This window comes from Geotrypetes seraphini, chromosome 1 (assembly GCF_902459505.1).
Source record: "Geotrypetes seraphini chromosome 1, aGeoSer1.1, whole genome shotgun sequence".
NCBI lineage: Eukaryota > Metazoa > Chordata > Amphibia > Gymnophiona > Dermophiidae > Geotrypetes > Geotrypetes seraphini.
This window is the reverse complement of record NC_047084.1, coordinates 148,405,937-148,424,085: the sequence shown is the minus strand read 5'-3', so window position 1 is coordinate 148,424,085 and position 18,149 is coordinate 148,405,937. Positions and strand designations below refer to the sequence as shown.

Below are 18,149 nucleotides of genomic sequence, written 5' to 3'. Positions count from 1 at the left end.
CAAGGCTCAAGGTGAACAAAGCCATGGGACCAGACAATCTACACCCCAGGGTGCTCAGGGAGTTGAGGGACATCCTGGTGGAACCGTTATCCGTGCTCTTCAATCTTTCCCTAAGTACAGGAAGAGTCCCGTTGGACTGGAAAATGGATAACAACATTCCACTACACAAAAAGGGATGCAGGACGGAGGCTGCGAATTACAGACCGGTGAGTCTCACATCGATAGTGAGTAAACTTATGGAAACACTAATCAAACGCCAATTAGATACGATCCTGAACGAGGAGAATCTACGAGATCCCCATCAACATGGATTTACAAAGGGAAGGTCCTGACAATCAAATCTGATCAGCTTCTTTGACTGGGTAACAAGAAAGCTTGATATAGTCCCTGAACGTCATGTACTTGGACTTCAGCAAGGTGTTTGATAGCATCCCACACCGCAGGTTATTGAGCAAGATGAGTTCGATGGGATTAGGTGAAACATTAACTGCATGGGTTAAGGACTGGCTTAGAGGTAGACTTCAGAGGGTAGTGGTAAACGGTACCCTCTCCGAAACGACGGAGGTGATCAGCGGAGTGCCACAGGGCTCGGTCTTGGGCCCGATCCTATTTAACATCTTCATAAGAGACTTGGCAGAGGGGCTTCGAGGTAAAATTACATTATTCGCCGATGACGCCAAACTATGCAACATAGTAGGCAAAAGCACAGTGCCCGACAGTATGACGCAGGACCTACTCCTATTGGAGAATTGGTCAAAGACTTGGCAACTAAGTTTCAATGCCAAGAAATGTAAGGTCATGCACCTTGGCAGCAAAAACCATGCAGGATTTACACCCTAAATGGTGAGACCCTAGCAAGCACTGCAGCAGAACGAGACTTGGGAGTGATCATTAATGAAGATATGAAGACTGCCAACCAAGTGGAGAAAGCTTCATCCAAGGCTAGACAAATCATGGGTTGTATCCGTAGAAGCTTCGTCAGCCGTAAGCCCGAGGTCATAATGCCGTTGTACAGATTCATGGTGAGACCCTATCTGGAATACTGTGTACAATTCTGGAGGCCACATTACCAAAAAGATGTGCTGAGAGTTGAGTCAGTTCAGCGAATGGCCACAAGGATGGTCTCGGGACTCAAGGATCTCTCATATGAGGAACGGCTGGGTAAGTTACAGCTATACTCACTCGAGGAACGCAGAGAGAGGGGAGAGACATGATCGAGACGTTCAAATATGTCACGGGTCATATCGAGGTGGAAGAAAATATCTTTTTTCTTAAAGGGCCCACGGCAAGAGGGCATCCGTTGAAAATCAGGGGGGGGAAAATTTCACGGTGACACCAGAAAATATTTCTTCACTGAAAGGATGGCTGAAATAATCTTCTACTACAGGTAATTGAGGCCAGCAGCGTGCCAGATTTTAAGAAAAAATGGGATAGGCATGTGGGATCACTTCATGGAGGAAGTTAGGGGGTGGGTCATCAGAGTGGGCAGACTAGGTGGGCCGTGGCCCTTTTCTGCCGTCATTTTCTATGTTTCTATGACCATACAGGGCATGGGGAGAGGGGGTAGAGAGAAGCCAGATCCTGGCACAGGAGGGAAGGAAGAACAATTTCAGGTGACCCTGGGGCATTTTTCTGGGCTCACTCAATGGAGGTATTGATGCCGCTGTATAAGACTTTGGTGAGACCTCATCTAGAATACTGTGTACAATTCTGGAGGCCGCACCTTCAAAAAGATATAAAAAGGATGGAGTAGGTCCAGAGGAAGGCTATTAAATGGTGCGTGGTCTTCGTCATAAGGCATATGAGGACAGACTTAAAGATCTCAATCTGTATACTTTGGAGGAAAAGTGGGACAGGGGAGATACGATAGAGACGTTTAAATACTTACGTAATATAAAAGTGCATGAGTCGAGTCTCTTTCATTTGAAAGGAAACTCTGCAATGAGAGGGCATAGGATGAAGTTAAGAGGTGACAGGCTCTGGAATAATCTAAGGAAATACTTTTTTAGAGAAAGAGTGGTAGATGCGTGGAACAGTCTCCTGGAAGAGGTGGTGGAGACAGAGACTGTGTCTGAATTCAAGAAATCCTGGGATAGTCACATTGGATCTCTTAGAGAGAGGAAGAGATAATGGTGACTGGATGGGCCATTGGCCTTTATCTGCCATCATGTTTCTATAAAGATCTATGACATCACAATACAGGTATAAAGAGCCTTAGCCTATAGGAAGAGGAGATGCAAATGTTAAGAGCCTTAGCCAATAGGGAGAGGAGGAGACAGTGGATGCTGCGGATGTTTCTATGTGCCTGGGATAGGCATGTGGGATCTCTCAGAGAGAGAAAGAGATAATGGTTACTGTGGATGGGCAGCTCGATGACCTCACAATGCAGGTGCACAGAGTCTTAGCCTATAGGAAGAGGAGATGCAAATGTTAAGAGCCTTAGCCAATAGGGAGAGGAGGAGACAGTGGATGCTGCGGATGTTTCTATGTGCCTGGGATAGGCATGTGGGATCTCTCAGAGAGAGAAAGAGATAATGGTTACTGTGGATGGGCAGACTAGATGGGCCATGTGGCCTTTATCTGCCGTCATGTTTCAATGTTTTTAAACTCCTGCTTTTGCCAACACAAATTAATATTACACCTCCCTTGAGCTGTCTTTTCTGCTATCTTTACCACCTTGCTTGTGTAATACTTATATATCCTTTATATTATCTGTCCTTAATACTTTCCTCAACAATCGCTATACTGGTCATCCCAACAGGTGCTTCACATGCCCTTTATCATAGGATTACCAGACATCTAGATTTCTCCAGACATGTCCTCCTTTTGAGGACACGTCCAGGGATCTGGATGGGTTTTCAATACCCAGCACTTTGGGTTTTGAAAAGCTTCTGGCAACAAGCAACGTCGGGACGGCATTCGCGCATGCGTGGATGCAACATGGTTGATGTCACACACGTGTGACATCATCGCGACACACCAGCGCATGCACGAATGCTGTTTGACGTCGCTCGTTGCTCGTGCAGACCGAGGGGGGCGGGGTGCGAGGCAGGACTGGGGTGGAACGGGGCGGGGTCATGGGTCCAGATTTTCCATTTGAAAAAATCTGGTAGCCCTACTTTATCATTTAATTAATGACTTCATTTCATGCATCAAGACACTGGATTTCACTTCTTGGCACAATTTTACTTCCCTGGGCAAAATTAAACAGTCTATAACTGCTCTTATAATTAAAAAATGTAATTTCAGCACAGCAGAATCCTTTTTTTCTAGAATTTGCTCTAAGACCTATAAACTGGCAGAAGCAATGAATACCAGATAGTCCAAACTACATTAATTAGGAGAAACCGAATGAAAGAAAATGTTGTTTTAACAACTGGAACGTTCAATATCTTGTATTAGCATGAACAGAACACAGTAATTGCACTTACAGGACCAGGACTGGCTGTATATAACTTGGCATCGATGTCCTAAAAGAAAACAAAGTTGAAAATTTAATAAAGAGAATAAAGCAAATATTGCATCTTGGGTCAGTCCATTTCAATGTTAAGCAAGAATCACTTATGAGCAGAAACCTCGATAAAGCAGTTTAAAGCAAAACTCAAAACATTTTTATTTGGATAAAACTGTCCTTTTTAGGACTAAATCAGCAATAGTCCCTTTCCCCACCTATTGTTTTAACCCTTAAGTGTGCTTTATTATAATTATTGTAATTCAACCCTACTTCCCAAATTATGTGTAGTCGGTATATGTGTCCTATGCTAAAAGTCTACTAACCTAGTATAGTACTGTATAATATTTTAACACCAATTTTATTTGTGTTTTAAAAGCTTTCTTTTATTAAGGCTATACACCGCTTAGAAATTTGAATTAGCGGTATAAAAAATGTTTTAATAAACTTGAAACTTGAAAACTAAGCAAGAAGAGTTAAAATATGCTGAGACCAGTAAAATGGCCTTTTGCTGTGCAGGGGTCAAATGGTGAAATTCGCTTGTCGGTCAATTACGAAAATGTCATGGACAAGCGTAATTTCAGAAAATTATTAAAAACGCAGTTATTTGTTAATGCATTTTTCTAGGTACTGATTTTTGCAGTTGTTCTTTTGATGGACACTTCACGTGATTTTCTGATGATTTTATGTTAATGTTTGTTTGATTTTATTTGTTTTATTGAATTATGTATGTAATGATATGTAAACCGTTTAGGTGTAAATGGTATATAAAATTTAAAAATAAATAAATAAAGCAGATAGCATAGCTGGAGGAAAAGTAGCAGATAGCGTAGCAGGAGGAAAAGTACATAGTCTGTTATTGAGAAAGACATGGGGGAAGCCACTGCTAGTCTTTGGGTTTTGGTCAGATACTAGGGACCTGGATTAGCCACCGTGAGGATGGGTTACAGGGCAAGATGGACCATTGGTCTGACCCAGTAAGGCTGTTCTTATCCTCTTATGTGTGCCAAGTAAGGACAATCAAGCCATTGTAACATCACTGATGAGACTGGCTCTGAGGCAATGTGGAATGAGGCATTATGACATCACAATCTCAGCTCTGGAATGTTGCTGTCATTGGGGTTCCGGAATCTTGCTCTTCTTTGAGATGCTGGAATGTTGCTACTCCTTGGGTTTTGGCCAGGTACTAGGGACCTGGATTGGTCATCGTGAGAACGGGTTACTGGGTTTGATAGACCATTGGTCTGACTATTCTTATGTTATTACGTAAAGTACAGAAAGAATCCGATTATTTGGAAAATGCCGGTATGTCTAAATTGTCTGATGGTCAGATTTCTCTTTTGAATAGGCCAATAAACCACAAATGGAACTAGAGTCATATAGACCGATATCGCTAATAAACGTAGACATAAAAATTTTTCCACGCATTTTGGCGGATCGTTTGGCCCCTCTGATGCCTACTGTTATAACACCAGAACAGGTAGGATTTGTGAGGGCACGCCACTCCGTTCTTAATGTGCGGAGAGTATTCCTGGCTTACTGTCGTGCGCAACAGAACCAGCTCCCGGGCCTTCTTGTAGGACTTGACGCCGCTAAAGCTTTTGATAAGGTAAATTGGCATTGTGGATTCGGAGTGTTGCAGCATATGGGGATACAAGGATGGTACTATGATTCTGTGCTGGCTCTATATAGTTTCAAGTTTCAAGTTTAATAATTCTCTTGATTAATCGCTTAATCATACTTCAAAGCGATGAACAATTTAAAATACATTCAATAGAAAACAATACAGTACAAACTTTAAATAATAACATTGGGTTAAAAACTAACACATCATTTTGTTAACACAAGGTAAAAAGGGATTGTGAAATACAATTCAATATAGAAAAGCAATACAAAGGAAAGGAAAGGTACAAGAGGGAGACAAGTGAAAACATAATTTAATACAATAAAATCTTTGGCCTAAGGATTATTAAATTAAACCCCAAAAGCATCTTTAAAAAGAAATGTTTTTAGATTATTTTTAAATTTTACTAGATCCTGCTCTTTTCGCAAATAAATTGGGAGGGAGTTCCAAGTCTGTGGGGCGGTTACCCGAAAAAATAAACAGCGCCTTCAGCCTCGGGATTAGTAAATGAGGTACAAACTGCTTCTTTCCCTATTGGATGGGGTACGAGACAGGGGTGCCCACTGTCCCCATCACTATTTCTCCTATATTTAGATCCGCTCCTTCGCACGATTATGTGGGATGATGAGCTTGAGCGATTGCCAGAGGGCAACTCCCAGCTGCAAGTGTTGGCCTTCACAGACGATCTTTTGCCGATTCTGGGTAATCCTCAGCACTCGCTTTTTTGAGCGCTGGAAATATTAAATGAATTTCATCTCTATTCTGGTTTAACCCTGAATAAGCAAAAATCTTTAGCGCTTCCTACGGCTTCTGCGATGTGCGCGCAGTGGGGGGGGGGGGGTGACTTCCCTCTAAAGTGGGCTACTCAGTATTTAGTGTACTTAGGGGTCAAAATACCACAGGATTTAACCAACCTGTATCGAATAAATGTATTGCCATTGTTTAATCAAAACAGAGGCAACTTTACGAAATTAGCGGGCTTTCCAACTTTCTCTTTCAGGTCGCATAGCTTTATATAACATGATGATGGTGGTGCCACAATGGCTTTATTTACTACAAGTGCTCCCTTTAATGCTAACCTAGCGCCACGTTGCACAACACTCGATCCAATTGTCTGCCTTCTTATGGCACGGTAAACGGGCCAGGATTTCGTTGTCCATATTAATGTTGCCTAAAGATCAGGGAGGGTTTGGATGGTTAAGTATTTTTTGGTTTAATATTGCTAGTCAATTACGACACATACATGACTAGTTTTGGAATTCTACACATTTTTCATTGCCTGCGGTGGAGTGTTCCCTTTATGCAGGGGTCTCAAAGTCCCTCCTTGAGGGCCGCAATCCAGTCGGGTTTTCAGGATTTCCCCAATGAATATGCATGAGATCTATGTGTATGCACTGCTTTCAATGCATATTTATTGGGGAAATCCTGAAAACCCGACTGGATTGCGGCCCTCAAGGAGGGACTTTGAGATCCCTGCTTTATAGCCCTTATCATTTTAGCTATTTAAGAACATAAGAAGTTGCCTCTGCTGGTTCAGACCAGAGGTCCATCTCGCCCAGCAGTCCGCTCCCGCGGCGGCCCATCAGGTCCATGACCTGTAAGGTGATCCTTATCTAAAACCCTTTAATCCCCTTTATCCTTCTATCTATACCCTTTTATAATCCTATCCCTACCTCTATCTGTATCCCTCAATCCCCGTATCCTTCAGGAATTTATCCAGTCCTTCTTTAAAACCCCGTAGTGTACTCTGTCCTATCACAACCTCCGGAAGCGCATTCCAGGTGTCCACCACCCTCTGAGTGAAAAAGAATTTCCTAGCATTGGTTCTAAACCTGTCCCCTTTCAATTTCTCCGAGTGCCCCCTTGTTCTTGTGGTTCCCAATAGGCTGAAGAATCTGTCCCTCTCCACCTTCTCTATGCCCTTCATGATCTTGAAAGTCTCTATCATGTCTCCTCTGAGTCTACACTTCTCCAGGAAGAAGAGCCCCAGCCTTTCTAACCTGTCTGCGTATGAAAGGTTTTCCATACCTTTTATCATTTTTTTGTCACTCTTCTCTGAACCCTCTCAAGTATCGCCATGTCCTTCTTAAGGTACGGTGACCAATATTGGACACAGTACTCCAGATGCGGGCACACCATCGCACGATACAGCGGCATGATGACTTCCTTCGTTCTTGTTGTGATACCCTTCTTAATAATACCCAACATTCTGTTTGCTTTCTTTGAAGCTGCTGCGCATTGTGCCGTTGACTTCATTGTTGTATCCACCAGCACACCTAAGTCTTTTTCAAGGTTACTTTCCCCTAATACTAATCCCCCCCATTTTGTAGCTGAACATCGGGTTCTTTTTCCCTATATGCATGACCTTACATTTCTCTATATTGAAGTTCATTTGCCATTTATTTGCCCACTCCTCCAGTTTGTTTAGGTCTCTTTGTAGGTCTTCACACTCCTCCAAGGTTTTAACCCTGCTACAAAGTTTAGTGTCATCCGCAAATTTTATAACTTCACACTTCGTCCCTGTTTCTAGGTCATTTATAAATACATTGAACAGCAGCGGTCGAGCACCGACCCCTGCGGAACACCGCTCATGACCCTCCTCCAGTCCGAGTAGTGATCCTTTACTCTAACCCTTTGCTTTCTGCCTGCCAACCAGTGTTTAACCCATCTGTATACGTTCCCTTCAACCCCGTGGTTCCACAGCTTCCTATGTAGCCGCTCATGGGGTACCTTGTCAAAGGCTTTTTGGAAGTCGAGATAAATGATATCTATGGGTTCCCCTTTGTCCATCTGGCTGTTTATCCTTTCAAAGAAGTGCAGTAAGTTCGTTTGGCACGATCTTCCTTTGCAGAAGCCATGTTGGCTCGCTTTTATTTGTCCATTTTTTTCTATGTGCTCACAGATGCTGTCTTTTATCAGTGCCTCTACCATCTTGCCCAGAACTGAAGTCAAGCTTACCGGCCTGTAGTTCCCCGGGTCACCCCTCGATCACTTTTTAAAGATAGGTGTAACATTTGCTATTTTCCAGTCCTCCGGGATCTCCCCAGTTTTCAAGGATAGGTTGCAAATTTGTCAGAGTGTTTCCGCTATTTCGTTTCTTAGTTCTTTTAATACCCTTGGGTGGATTCCATCCGGGCCTGGTGATTTGTCGCTTTTCAATCTATCTATCTGTTAGAGGACATCCTCACGGCTTACCTCTATTTGCGACAGTTTTTCCTCTTGGTCCATGTTAAAAAGTTACCTGTTTTACCTCAGTTACAGATGGATCCTCTACTGCCTGCCATGCGCAAAACTTGGAAGACCATGTGCAAACTCCTAAAGATTTCACCACAGCGCACACCTTGCCTCCCTATAGTGGGCAATGGGGATTTCCAGCCCAGCATGGCTCACTCATCCTTTGCGAATTGGTCACGGTGTGGACTCCTTTATATATCTCAAGTGTTCACGCCGGAAGGATTGCCGATTCAATTTGAAGAACTTCGAGAGACCTATTCCTTGCCGGCCACGGATTGGTATGGCAATAGACAGCTGCATCATTATTTGACTGAGTTGATCCTGATTGTGTTACACAAGGGCGTACAAGAAAAGTTGACAGAGGCTGTTTGCCTCACGGCTCAAGTCCCTATACCACTGAAATTCCATCATAAGTTCCTGCAGGAGCTAGCAGGTGAGTTGGACTATGAGGACTTAGCCCAGAAATGGACTCTGGAATTAAATGTTACTATTACAGCAGACATGATCAAGAAAGGCGTTTGTCTTGGCATTAAGTATATCTCTCAAGCCACAGAGAAAGAGAGGAATTACAAATTTTTGCTGAGAGCTTTTTGTGCACTGAATAAGGGTGTCCAACCTGCAGCCCCGTGAAGTATTTTGTGTGGCCCCGGTTGAGGGCGATGCAGTGTTTTCCTCTGCTGCCCCTGGGTGTTTACCGTCTTGCCGGCTCCTCCTCTGTCTTGCTGCAGCGTTTATGCGTTTGTGCGGCCCCAGAAACATTTTTTTTCGGCAAATGCGGCCCAGGGAAGCCAAAAGGTTGGATACCCCTGGAATAGAACATACAAGATGCGTATTTGTGCAGGAGACTGCTGGGCCAAAGGCACCTATCTGCAGGCCAATCTTGGCCACATGTTCTGGACATATCCTCTTATTTCCCGTTTCTGGATACAGCTTATGACTTATGTAGCGCATCTCTGGGACTGTTTCTGGCGACTTCATCCCAGTTTTCTTTTCACTCTACAAGTTAGACTCCATCCCGCTCGTCCTGGCTGTACCGCATTCCTCAGGCGGACAGTGCTGATGGGACGGAAAAGTATTTTGTTACAGTGGCTTTCTGCGCAGCCTCCCACAATTGTTCTCTGGAGATCATTAATGTTGAATCAAGTGTTATTGGCGAGGCGGGACATTGCGGACTTGACCACTCGTGCAGGGCAGTTATTTGCCCAATGTTGGACACCCTTCAGTACCACACTTATATTAGAAGAGAACTTTGGGATTAATGCTGGAGAATTTGTGCGTTTATGATCATACCCTCACAGATTTGTTGTGTTTAGATACGTTGCTGCTGCTCCCAGGGTGGGTGGTTGGGTGGATTGGTGGGAAGGGGGTGAGGGAAGATGGGGGGGGGTTAGGAGGGGTTTGGGGTTGGTTATAGCTGTTTGAGATTGGCTGGTTGGTATTCTTGTATTGTTCTGTACTGCTGTTTCTTGATTGTTTGGAAATTTTTAATAAAAATGATTTAAACATAAAATTACAGAAAGAGAGAGAAAGAGAGAGAGAGAAAGAGAAAGAGAGAAAAAGAGAAAGAAAGAGAGAAAAAGAGACAGAGAAAGAGAGAAAAAGAGAAAGAGAGAAAAAGAGAGAGAAAGTGAGAAAAAGAGAGAGAAAGAGAAAGAGAGAGAAAGAGAGAAAAAGAGACAGAGAGAGAGAGAGAGAAAGAGAAAGAGAAAAAGAGAAAGAAAAAGAGAGAGAGAAAAAGAGACAGAGAGAGAGAAAGAGAAAAAGAGCCAGAGAGAGAGAGAGAAAAAGAGAGAGAAAGAGAAAAAGAGACAGAGAAAGAGAGAGAGAGAGAAAAAGAGAGAGGAAAAAAGACATAGAGAGAAAGAGACAGAGAAAAAGAGAGAGAAAGAGAAAGAGACAGAGAGAGAGAGAGACAGAGAGATCTGCTTACCCTATTTAACTTTTCTATCTTCTCTAAATCCAGAAGAACAATATCCCAAGGTAATTCATCTGCTTCAGTCCTTGGGAAAGATGCACTAATGCAGCTGAAACAGATCACATTAAAAATAAGGGATGAAACTTGTGCATAGAAATTGAGCTAAATTCTCTATTAATTAAAAAATAAAGCTGTGCTAGCTGATATTAATGCATGCTATTAGGAGGGTAATTCTGAAGGGGGGGGGTGCTTATTTTCCATTATGGGAGTGGTTCCCAAGCCTGTCCTAGGGGGAACCCCAACCTGTTAGGTTTTCAGGATCCTTCCAACGGAGGCAGAGCATGCACATCGCATTCATGTCTATTCATTGCAGATATCCTGCTAACCTAACTGGCCGGAGTTTCCCTGGAGCAGCTTTGGCAAGTGCTGCTATTGAGTACATATGCACGTGTGCACTTAGGCGCAAATGCTTATGCCAGCCACAGAGCAGAAGTAATTTCAGAGAAATACATGTAACTTACAGTAATTTATGTACATAAGTGAGACCTCTGCCCACCCTCCTCCTAAGACTCCAATTGCTCAGATACCTAACGCCACTCCCATAGTTTGGGGGGTTAAGGTTTGTGAGGTATTGAATTTCTAGGGGGGTCGGGGGGGGTCCAGGAGTGGGTCCAGCAGGAGTGATTGGGCATCCCTCCTGCCTATTACGTGTTGGGGTGGGGGTCCCCTGCTGCAGCTGCTCAGCTGATCACGACAGGGGTATCCCCCCCCAATCAGCTATGCCAGCAGGCCTCCCAGAAGCCATTGCTTTGGGGAGGCCTGTAGGCTCAGCTGATTGGGGATTCCCTTGCTGCAATCAGCTAATGGCAAGGGATCCCTCAATCAGGCAGGCACGATGAGTGCTAGTTAAAGAATCGGGGGGTTAGGCAAGATTAGGCATCAGTTCATTAGGGAAGATGCGATTCTCACCTGCTGAGACCAGCATCCGATACAGAATCTGCCCTTCTATGTTCAGTATTACAAATTATTTTGTAACTCCAAATTTTAAAAGGCTTTTCAGGCTGGAAGTTCCTGGAGGAAATGTCCATAGTCTATTATTGAGAAAGATATGGGGGAAGCCACTACTTGCCCTGAATCGGTAGCATATTGCTACTGCTTGGGTTTGGGCCAGGTATTAGTGACCTGGATTGGCCACCGTGAGAATGGGCTACTGGGTTTGATGGATCATTGGTCTGTCCCAGTAAGACTATTCTTATGTTCCCAAGTTTAAATCAAGAGAGCACACTCAAAGACGATCATAAATAGAAGCTGTTTTACATCCGCCACAAACTCAATAATGGCTGTTCTTATCCTCTTACATGAGCCAAGTATAGGACAATCAATCCATTGTAACATCACTGATGAGGTTGGCTCTGAGGCACTGTGGAGTGAGGCATTATGACATCACAGTCTCAGCTCTGGAATGTTGCTCTCATTGGGGTTCCGGAATCTTGCTATTCTTTGAAATGCTGGAATGTTGCTACTCTTTGGGTTTTGGCCAAGTATTAGGGACCTGGCTTGGCTACTGTGAGAACGGGCTACTGGGCTCGATGGACCATTTGTCTGACCCAATAAGGCTATTCTTATGTTCTAAGTTTAAATCAAGAGAGCACACTCAAAGACGATCATAAATAGAAGCTGTTTTACATCCGCCACAAACTCAATAATGGTGAACACGAAATAAATCAATTCTCTTTAACTTCAAAGGAGTTACTTAAAAGACTGACAGCTGAGTTCACTGAACAGTGATTGTATGTGATGATCTTAAGGTGGCCAAACAGGTTGAAAAGGTGATGGCAAAAGCTAGAAGGATGCTAGGTTGCATAGGGAGAGGTATGGCCAGTAGGAAAAAGGAGGTATTGATGGCCCCTCTATAAGACTTTGGCGAGACCTCATGTAGAATATTGTGTATAATTCTGGAGGCCACATCTTCAAAAAGATATAAAAAGGATGGAGCCAATACAGAGGAAGGCTACTAAAATGGTGCGTGGTCTTCCTCATAAGGCATATGGTGACAGACTTAAAGATCTCAATCTGTACACTTTGGAGGAAAGGCGGGAGAGAGGAGATATGATAGAGACGCTTAAATACCTTCGTAATATAAATGCGCATGAGCCAAGTCTCTTTCATTTGAAAGGAAACTCTGCAATGAGAGGGCATAGGATGAAGTTAAGAGGCTCAGGCGTAATGCAAGGGTGGTAGATGCATGGAACAGTCTCCCAGAAGAGGTGGTAGAGACAGAGACTGTGTCTGAATTCAAGAGGGCCTGGGATAGGCACGTGGGATCTCTCGGAGAGAGAAAGAGATAATGGTTACTGCGGATGGGCAGCTCGATGACCTCACAATGCAGGTGCACAGAGCCTTAGCCTATAGGAAGAGGAGATGCAAATGTCAAGAGCCTTAACCAATAGGGAGAGGAGGAGATAATGGTTACTGCAGATGGGCCATTTGGCCTTTATCTGCCATCATGTTTCTATGTTTTTAGTATAGACAGGTCCAAGTTCTCTCAGCCCAAAAATCCAAAAATGCAGTTTTAATATCATAGAATCAACCACACACCAAAAGCCATGTACATCCCACGGAGCTCTATATAGTTAACTGTGAGGGTATAAATATAAGGTTTGCTGATACCGGATTACACTCGTATTCTATAAGGGAATTTGGGTGCTCAGAGGCCACTGTAGAACATTCTCATCATGTGTCCTCAGAGTTCCTGAATGGAGGTCCCCAGTTATAGGGCCGTTCCATGAAGTGCATGTAAAGAGGCTTTTTAAAAACTTTTACCTTAGGTAGCCTCTTATACAATTAATCTCTTATGCAAGAAGAAAAGTTTCAGAATGCTTTCCTTAAAACAAACATGTAGCCAGAACATTAATTGGGGAGGGGGGACACCACACCATCTAAATATTTTTTTTTTCTTCGCCAATAGCCAGCAAATTAAATACGAACTGCTTTTAAGAAGCGATCCCCTCCCCTGATGTTATATCCTCCCCCCCATCTTCCCATCGATGTATTTATCAACTTTCCTTTTCCCCTTTATCCTCAAGCTCACATTTGTACTTGTAATTTGACTAATTAATGTTTACACCCCCCCCCTTTTTCATAATGATTTATTTTTAACCTTTCATTTTTAACATTGTAAACCGGCCAGGTGTCCGTTGATGGTCAGTATATTAAAACTTAATAAATTTGAAACTTGACCTGAGCCCAAAAGCGAGGAGGTTTTGTGCCCTCTCCAGCTCTCTGTCCCCATTCTTACCCTCATCCTGCTCCCCAACCCTGTGACCCCCCCCCCCCCCCAACTCCTAAAGCTGCAGGTGGGGATCTAAGCATGCAAGAGGAGAGGGGCAGTGAAGCAGCAGTGGTCCCATAGAACGTTCTGGCAACTACCAGGCCTCCAGCGGAGAACCTCTGTAGCTGGCAGGGCTTGGGGGATCTCTGACAGCCAATTGCAGACTCCCAGTGCTGCAATTTTAGTGGGCCTGAACCCAAAGTGAGGGGGCTCAATCTATTCCTTTCCGTACCACTGCTGCGAAAGGCCTCCTTTACCCTTACACAAAGAATATTTTAAAAGACGCTAGTTACCACAGAATGAAGAAATAAATCCCAGTATCACTGTTTAAAAGGCTGAGAGCAAAGTAATTCAGAGCAAGGTACAGAGAAGCCTGGACACGTATCCTGTTCAGATGGTTTTTCTGCAAGATAAAACCCAACAAAACAGTCACTTACATGGTACAGCCCTAGCTAGCATTACATTATAACAGACAAATATCAAAACGAAAATATAAGGTCTGATTTCAATTTATGCCTCTATCTTGGTGTATTAAGCTCCCAAATGGTCTCTTTGAATAGATACTAGAAACATTATGGACCCTCGGTTAAGTTGCAGAAGTTAGATGCTAACAAATCTAATGCGTGTTGGAGCTGCAAGAAAGACGTGGGTACACTCGATCATCTTTTATTTCATTGCCCACTGCTTCAAACATTCTGGCAAGCGGTGTGGAACAAGATACAAAATACAGTCAAACCTTGGTTTACGAGTAACGCGGTTTGCGAGTGTTTTGTAAGATGAGCAAAACACTCTTGCAAATCATGCCTCGCAAACCAAGCGTTGACTCGATTTGCGAGCCCCCGACAACTGGCATCGTCCGCCCGCCCGCCCAAACCCTTACCGCAATCTGGCACCAGCACGCAGCACCAACCCACAGGACGTGCTGGTGCCGGAAGAACCTGCCTTTTGCCGCTGATTTCTGCTGGGCTGGGCCTTGACCATCTGTACATGCTCAAGGCCTTCTGGCTCTCACTCTCTCAGAGATTCTAATGAGATTCTCAGAAAAAGCGGGAGCCAGAAAGCCTTGAGCATGTGCAAATGCTCAAGGCCCAGCCCAGCAGAGATCAGCGGCAAAAGGCAGGCCCTTCCATCACGTCCTGTGGGTTGGTGCTGCGTGCCGGTGCCAGATCGTGGTAAAGGTTTGGGTTTGGGCGGGCGGGCGGGCGATGCCAGTTCTTGGGGGTGGGGGCTCGTGGATGAGGGGGCGATTCCGGTTCTTGGGGGTGGGGTGGAAGTGCACCAGTGGCCTTGGGGTTGGGGATCTTTTTGGAATGTGGTGGGGTAGGGTGGATGTGGAGCCAATCAAGCAAATTTCCCTTACTTTCTATGGGGAAACTCACTTTGATATACGAACACTTTGGTTTACGAGCATGCTTCTGGAATGAATTATGCTCGTAAACCAAGGTTCCACTGCATACTGGAAACTCGTATACTTCTTTCTTATGGTATGGTGATATGCGGAGCACGGGCTACTTCATCAACCTTAATGTCAGCAAATAAAAACAAATTGTTCCTAATATTATCTGGAGTGGCACTGCAGTCAATCGTTAAAAACCGGAAAGATTTCACATTGTTAAATTTTCACTTTCAGTGGGAAACTGTGTGCCTTTTATACAAATATGAAGCTAACCTAGCTGAAAGGTCAGGGAATATGGCAGCATTTAAGGATATTTGGAGTCCTTTGGAGGGTTTTATAAAACAATGTGGGTAATGGAATGATTGACCTGACAAAAACAAGAGAATTGGCCCAATGATCTCCACAGACAAATCCAGGAAGAAACAAAAAACAATGTGGAGAAATGATGTTCCTGAGATGGACTTTATTAATATTAAAATAATATTAAAACTTGACAAACAACATAAAAACCTCTAGGAGCATCTTGGATCTCTATATTTGGGACTTTAAAATGATTAAGTGAATAATTTTGCATCTAATTATTTTTCTTTTGGTTTATATCAATGATGTCTTTTAATCATATTCTGTACAAGAAGTTTATTCTTGATAATTTGTTTAAATAAAAATCAATAATTATATATTTTTTAAAAACCCCACCTCTAGGACCCTGGACCCAACACATTTCCTGTTTCGACAGAATGTCTTCTTCAGGGTTCCCTATGAAATCCTGCACACAGCTTCTACAGAACAGTTTTTCCGACTGGCATTTTTATCCATAGGACTTCATAAGGACCCCTGAAGAAGACATTCTGTCGAAACAGGGACCATGTTGGGTCCAGGGTCCAAAGCTTTTCAGCAGACTGTGTCCATGACTGACCTGCCAGACATATGGGAGGTAGGGGGGGAAGATGGGTTAGGGAGGGAGGGAGGGATGGATGGGTAAATAATGAAATGTTTCTCATTAAGAATGTCTAATGTATGTTTACACATGTTTATAGTATTTGTGTATTGTATTTTCTGTAAGATGTTAAAACTTAATAAAGATTGAACTAAAAAAATAATAAAAGAATACATACTAGGACTGAGTGCCTAAATTTATGCTCAAAATTTCACTAAACTTGTAAATTTACAAGCACAAGAGGTGAATGGCAACAGGGAGCGGATTTTAGGTGAGGAAGAGAAGTCAGGGGCATATCACTGATTTTCAGTACTAGGATTTTATGTCGAATAATATTTTATTGATGACAAATCCCAAACAAAACAAAACAAATCCAAAACCACACTGCAGAAATACATACAAAGATAACAAGCAAGGAATAGAATACAACAAAGAGGTAGTCATCAAAAATTTTCAAATGGTAAGTGTCCCCCATCCTACCACACACCCCCAGCCCCTCCCCCCCATACACAGAGACCCCTCTCCCCCCAGCAAACACAAGAAGACGGAACAGGCCTAAAACAATGCTCATTTCCCCCCCCTCCCATATTCAATAGTAGAAAAGAGCCTCCAAAACGACCCTCAACCCCTAACCCTCCACCCCTAACCCTCCAAATAGCAGAAAACCAACAGGCACACTCGTTGGCGAGCTGTACTCAGCACTAGGTTTTTAAATCTAGGCAAATGAATGGCAGGCCTACATTTATAAGCATGGAGTCGATATTTAGCCAGCAACACAAGGTGTTTTATTGAGAAATTTGATGCCAGCGCTGAATTTATGGGTTTGTGCAGCTGGCTAAGGCACAGCTGGTTAAGTGTGATAGTCAGCACTTAAGTCATTTATTGGCCATCTTTTTCATGAAGAGATTCACCCAATGTAGTTCACAATGCGTTGAATAGTAATCAGGTATTTTCCCTGTCTGTTCCAACAGATCTGAGTGTGGTACCTGGAGTGATGGTGAGTTGAGCGGCTTGCCCAGGGTCATAGAGAACAGGCCAGGATTAAACTTGGAACCTCAGGGTGCTGGGACAGCAGCTCTAGCCACTAGGCCATACCCTCACCCTCTCTCCCACTCTACAAGTCTTTGTGTGTCTGGTTACCAAGTCTACTAGGGAACATCATCATAACCAGCTACGGTAGAGTTACCTCACAAACCCGGACGTGTGGCCCTGCCCCGTTTTGCCCCATCCTCACCCAGCCCCACCCCCCCAGCCCCACCCCCCTCAAAGCCTCGTCTTCTTCCCTGATGAGCTCCAGCTGTGTCTGGAGGGCTTCGAGCATGCGCAGACGTCATCCATGCATGCTCGGAGGCCCTTCAGATGCAGCCGGGACAAACTGCTGGGTTTTGGAAAGTCCATCTGGGAGCCCGGACAGTCCTCTAATAAAGAGGACGTGTCCAGGTTTTCCCGGACATCTGCTAACCCTAAGCTATGGGGCACTGCACAAAGATAGGACTGACTTATATGTGGTCATGTCGCAAAACCCACCAGATTTTATAGCTGCCTTGGGCGCCCTCTGATGACATCAGACACCATGGTTTTTCACCCAATTCCAGGCAAGATCATCCTGTGGACAACAGGTCTTCAAAGTCCCCACTCCTCCCTCTCACTCCAGTTCTAAATCAACTCTCGCTACTCGTAAGTTCCAGATCCAGGCCTCTCTCTATCCGAGTTCTCTTTCTGACTTCTGGATACTTCTCAGTCTGCATCAGACAGCATGCCCTGTAAGAATATTAACCTCTTTCCTACTCCTCCAAGCATCCTCAACTATATGTGGAAGTAGGGTTACCAGACGTATGGATTTCCTTGGACATGTAGAACATAAGAACATAAGAACTGCCATCTCCGGATCAGACCCATGGTCCATCGAGTCCGGCGATCCGCACACGCGGAGGCCCAGTCAGGTATACACCTGATGTAGTTTTACCACCCATATCCCTCTATGCCTCTCATAAGGAGATGTGCATCTAATTTGCCTTTGAATCCTAGCACAGTGGATTCCTTAATAACCTCCTGTGGAAGAGCATTCCAGGCGTTCACCACTCGCTGCGTAAAGCAGAACCTCCTGACATTTGTCCTGGACTTGTCCCCCCTTAGCTTAAACCATGTCCTCTTGTCCGTGTCACGTTGGACAGTGTAAATAATTTGTTTTTCTGCTCTATTTTATCGATGTCTTTCAGTATTTTGAACGTCTCTATCATGTCCCCTCGCAGCCTCCTCTT

At 44.0% G+C, this 18,149-nt stretch overlaps 1 protein-coding gene across 6 annotated transcripts in view; it reads right to left on the bottom strand.

The window, feature by feature from the left end:
• The window catches only part of IL15 (interleukin 15), a 305,681-nt gene that overhangs the window by 27,207 nt on the left and 260,325 nt on the right, over positions 1 to 18,149 (bottom strand). For all 6 annotated transcript variants that reach the window (XM_033939835.1, XM_033939828.1, XM_033939818.1 and 3 more), the window contains 3 exons: positions 13,849 to 13,958; positions 10,240 to 10,333; positions 3,432 to 3,470 (listed from right to left, as the gene is read on the bottom strand). In XM_033939835.1, coding sequence (XP_033795726.1) covers positions 3,432 to 3,470; positions 10,240 to 10,333; positions 13,849 to 13,958 — 243 coding nt within the window. The remainder of the gene's footprint in view (positions 1 to 3,431; positions 3,471 to 10,239; positions 10,334 to 13,848; positions 13,959 to 18,149) is intronic.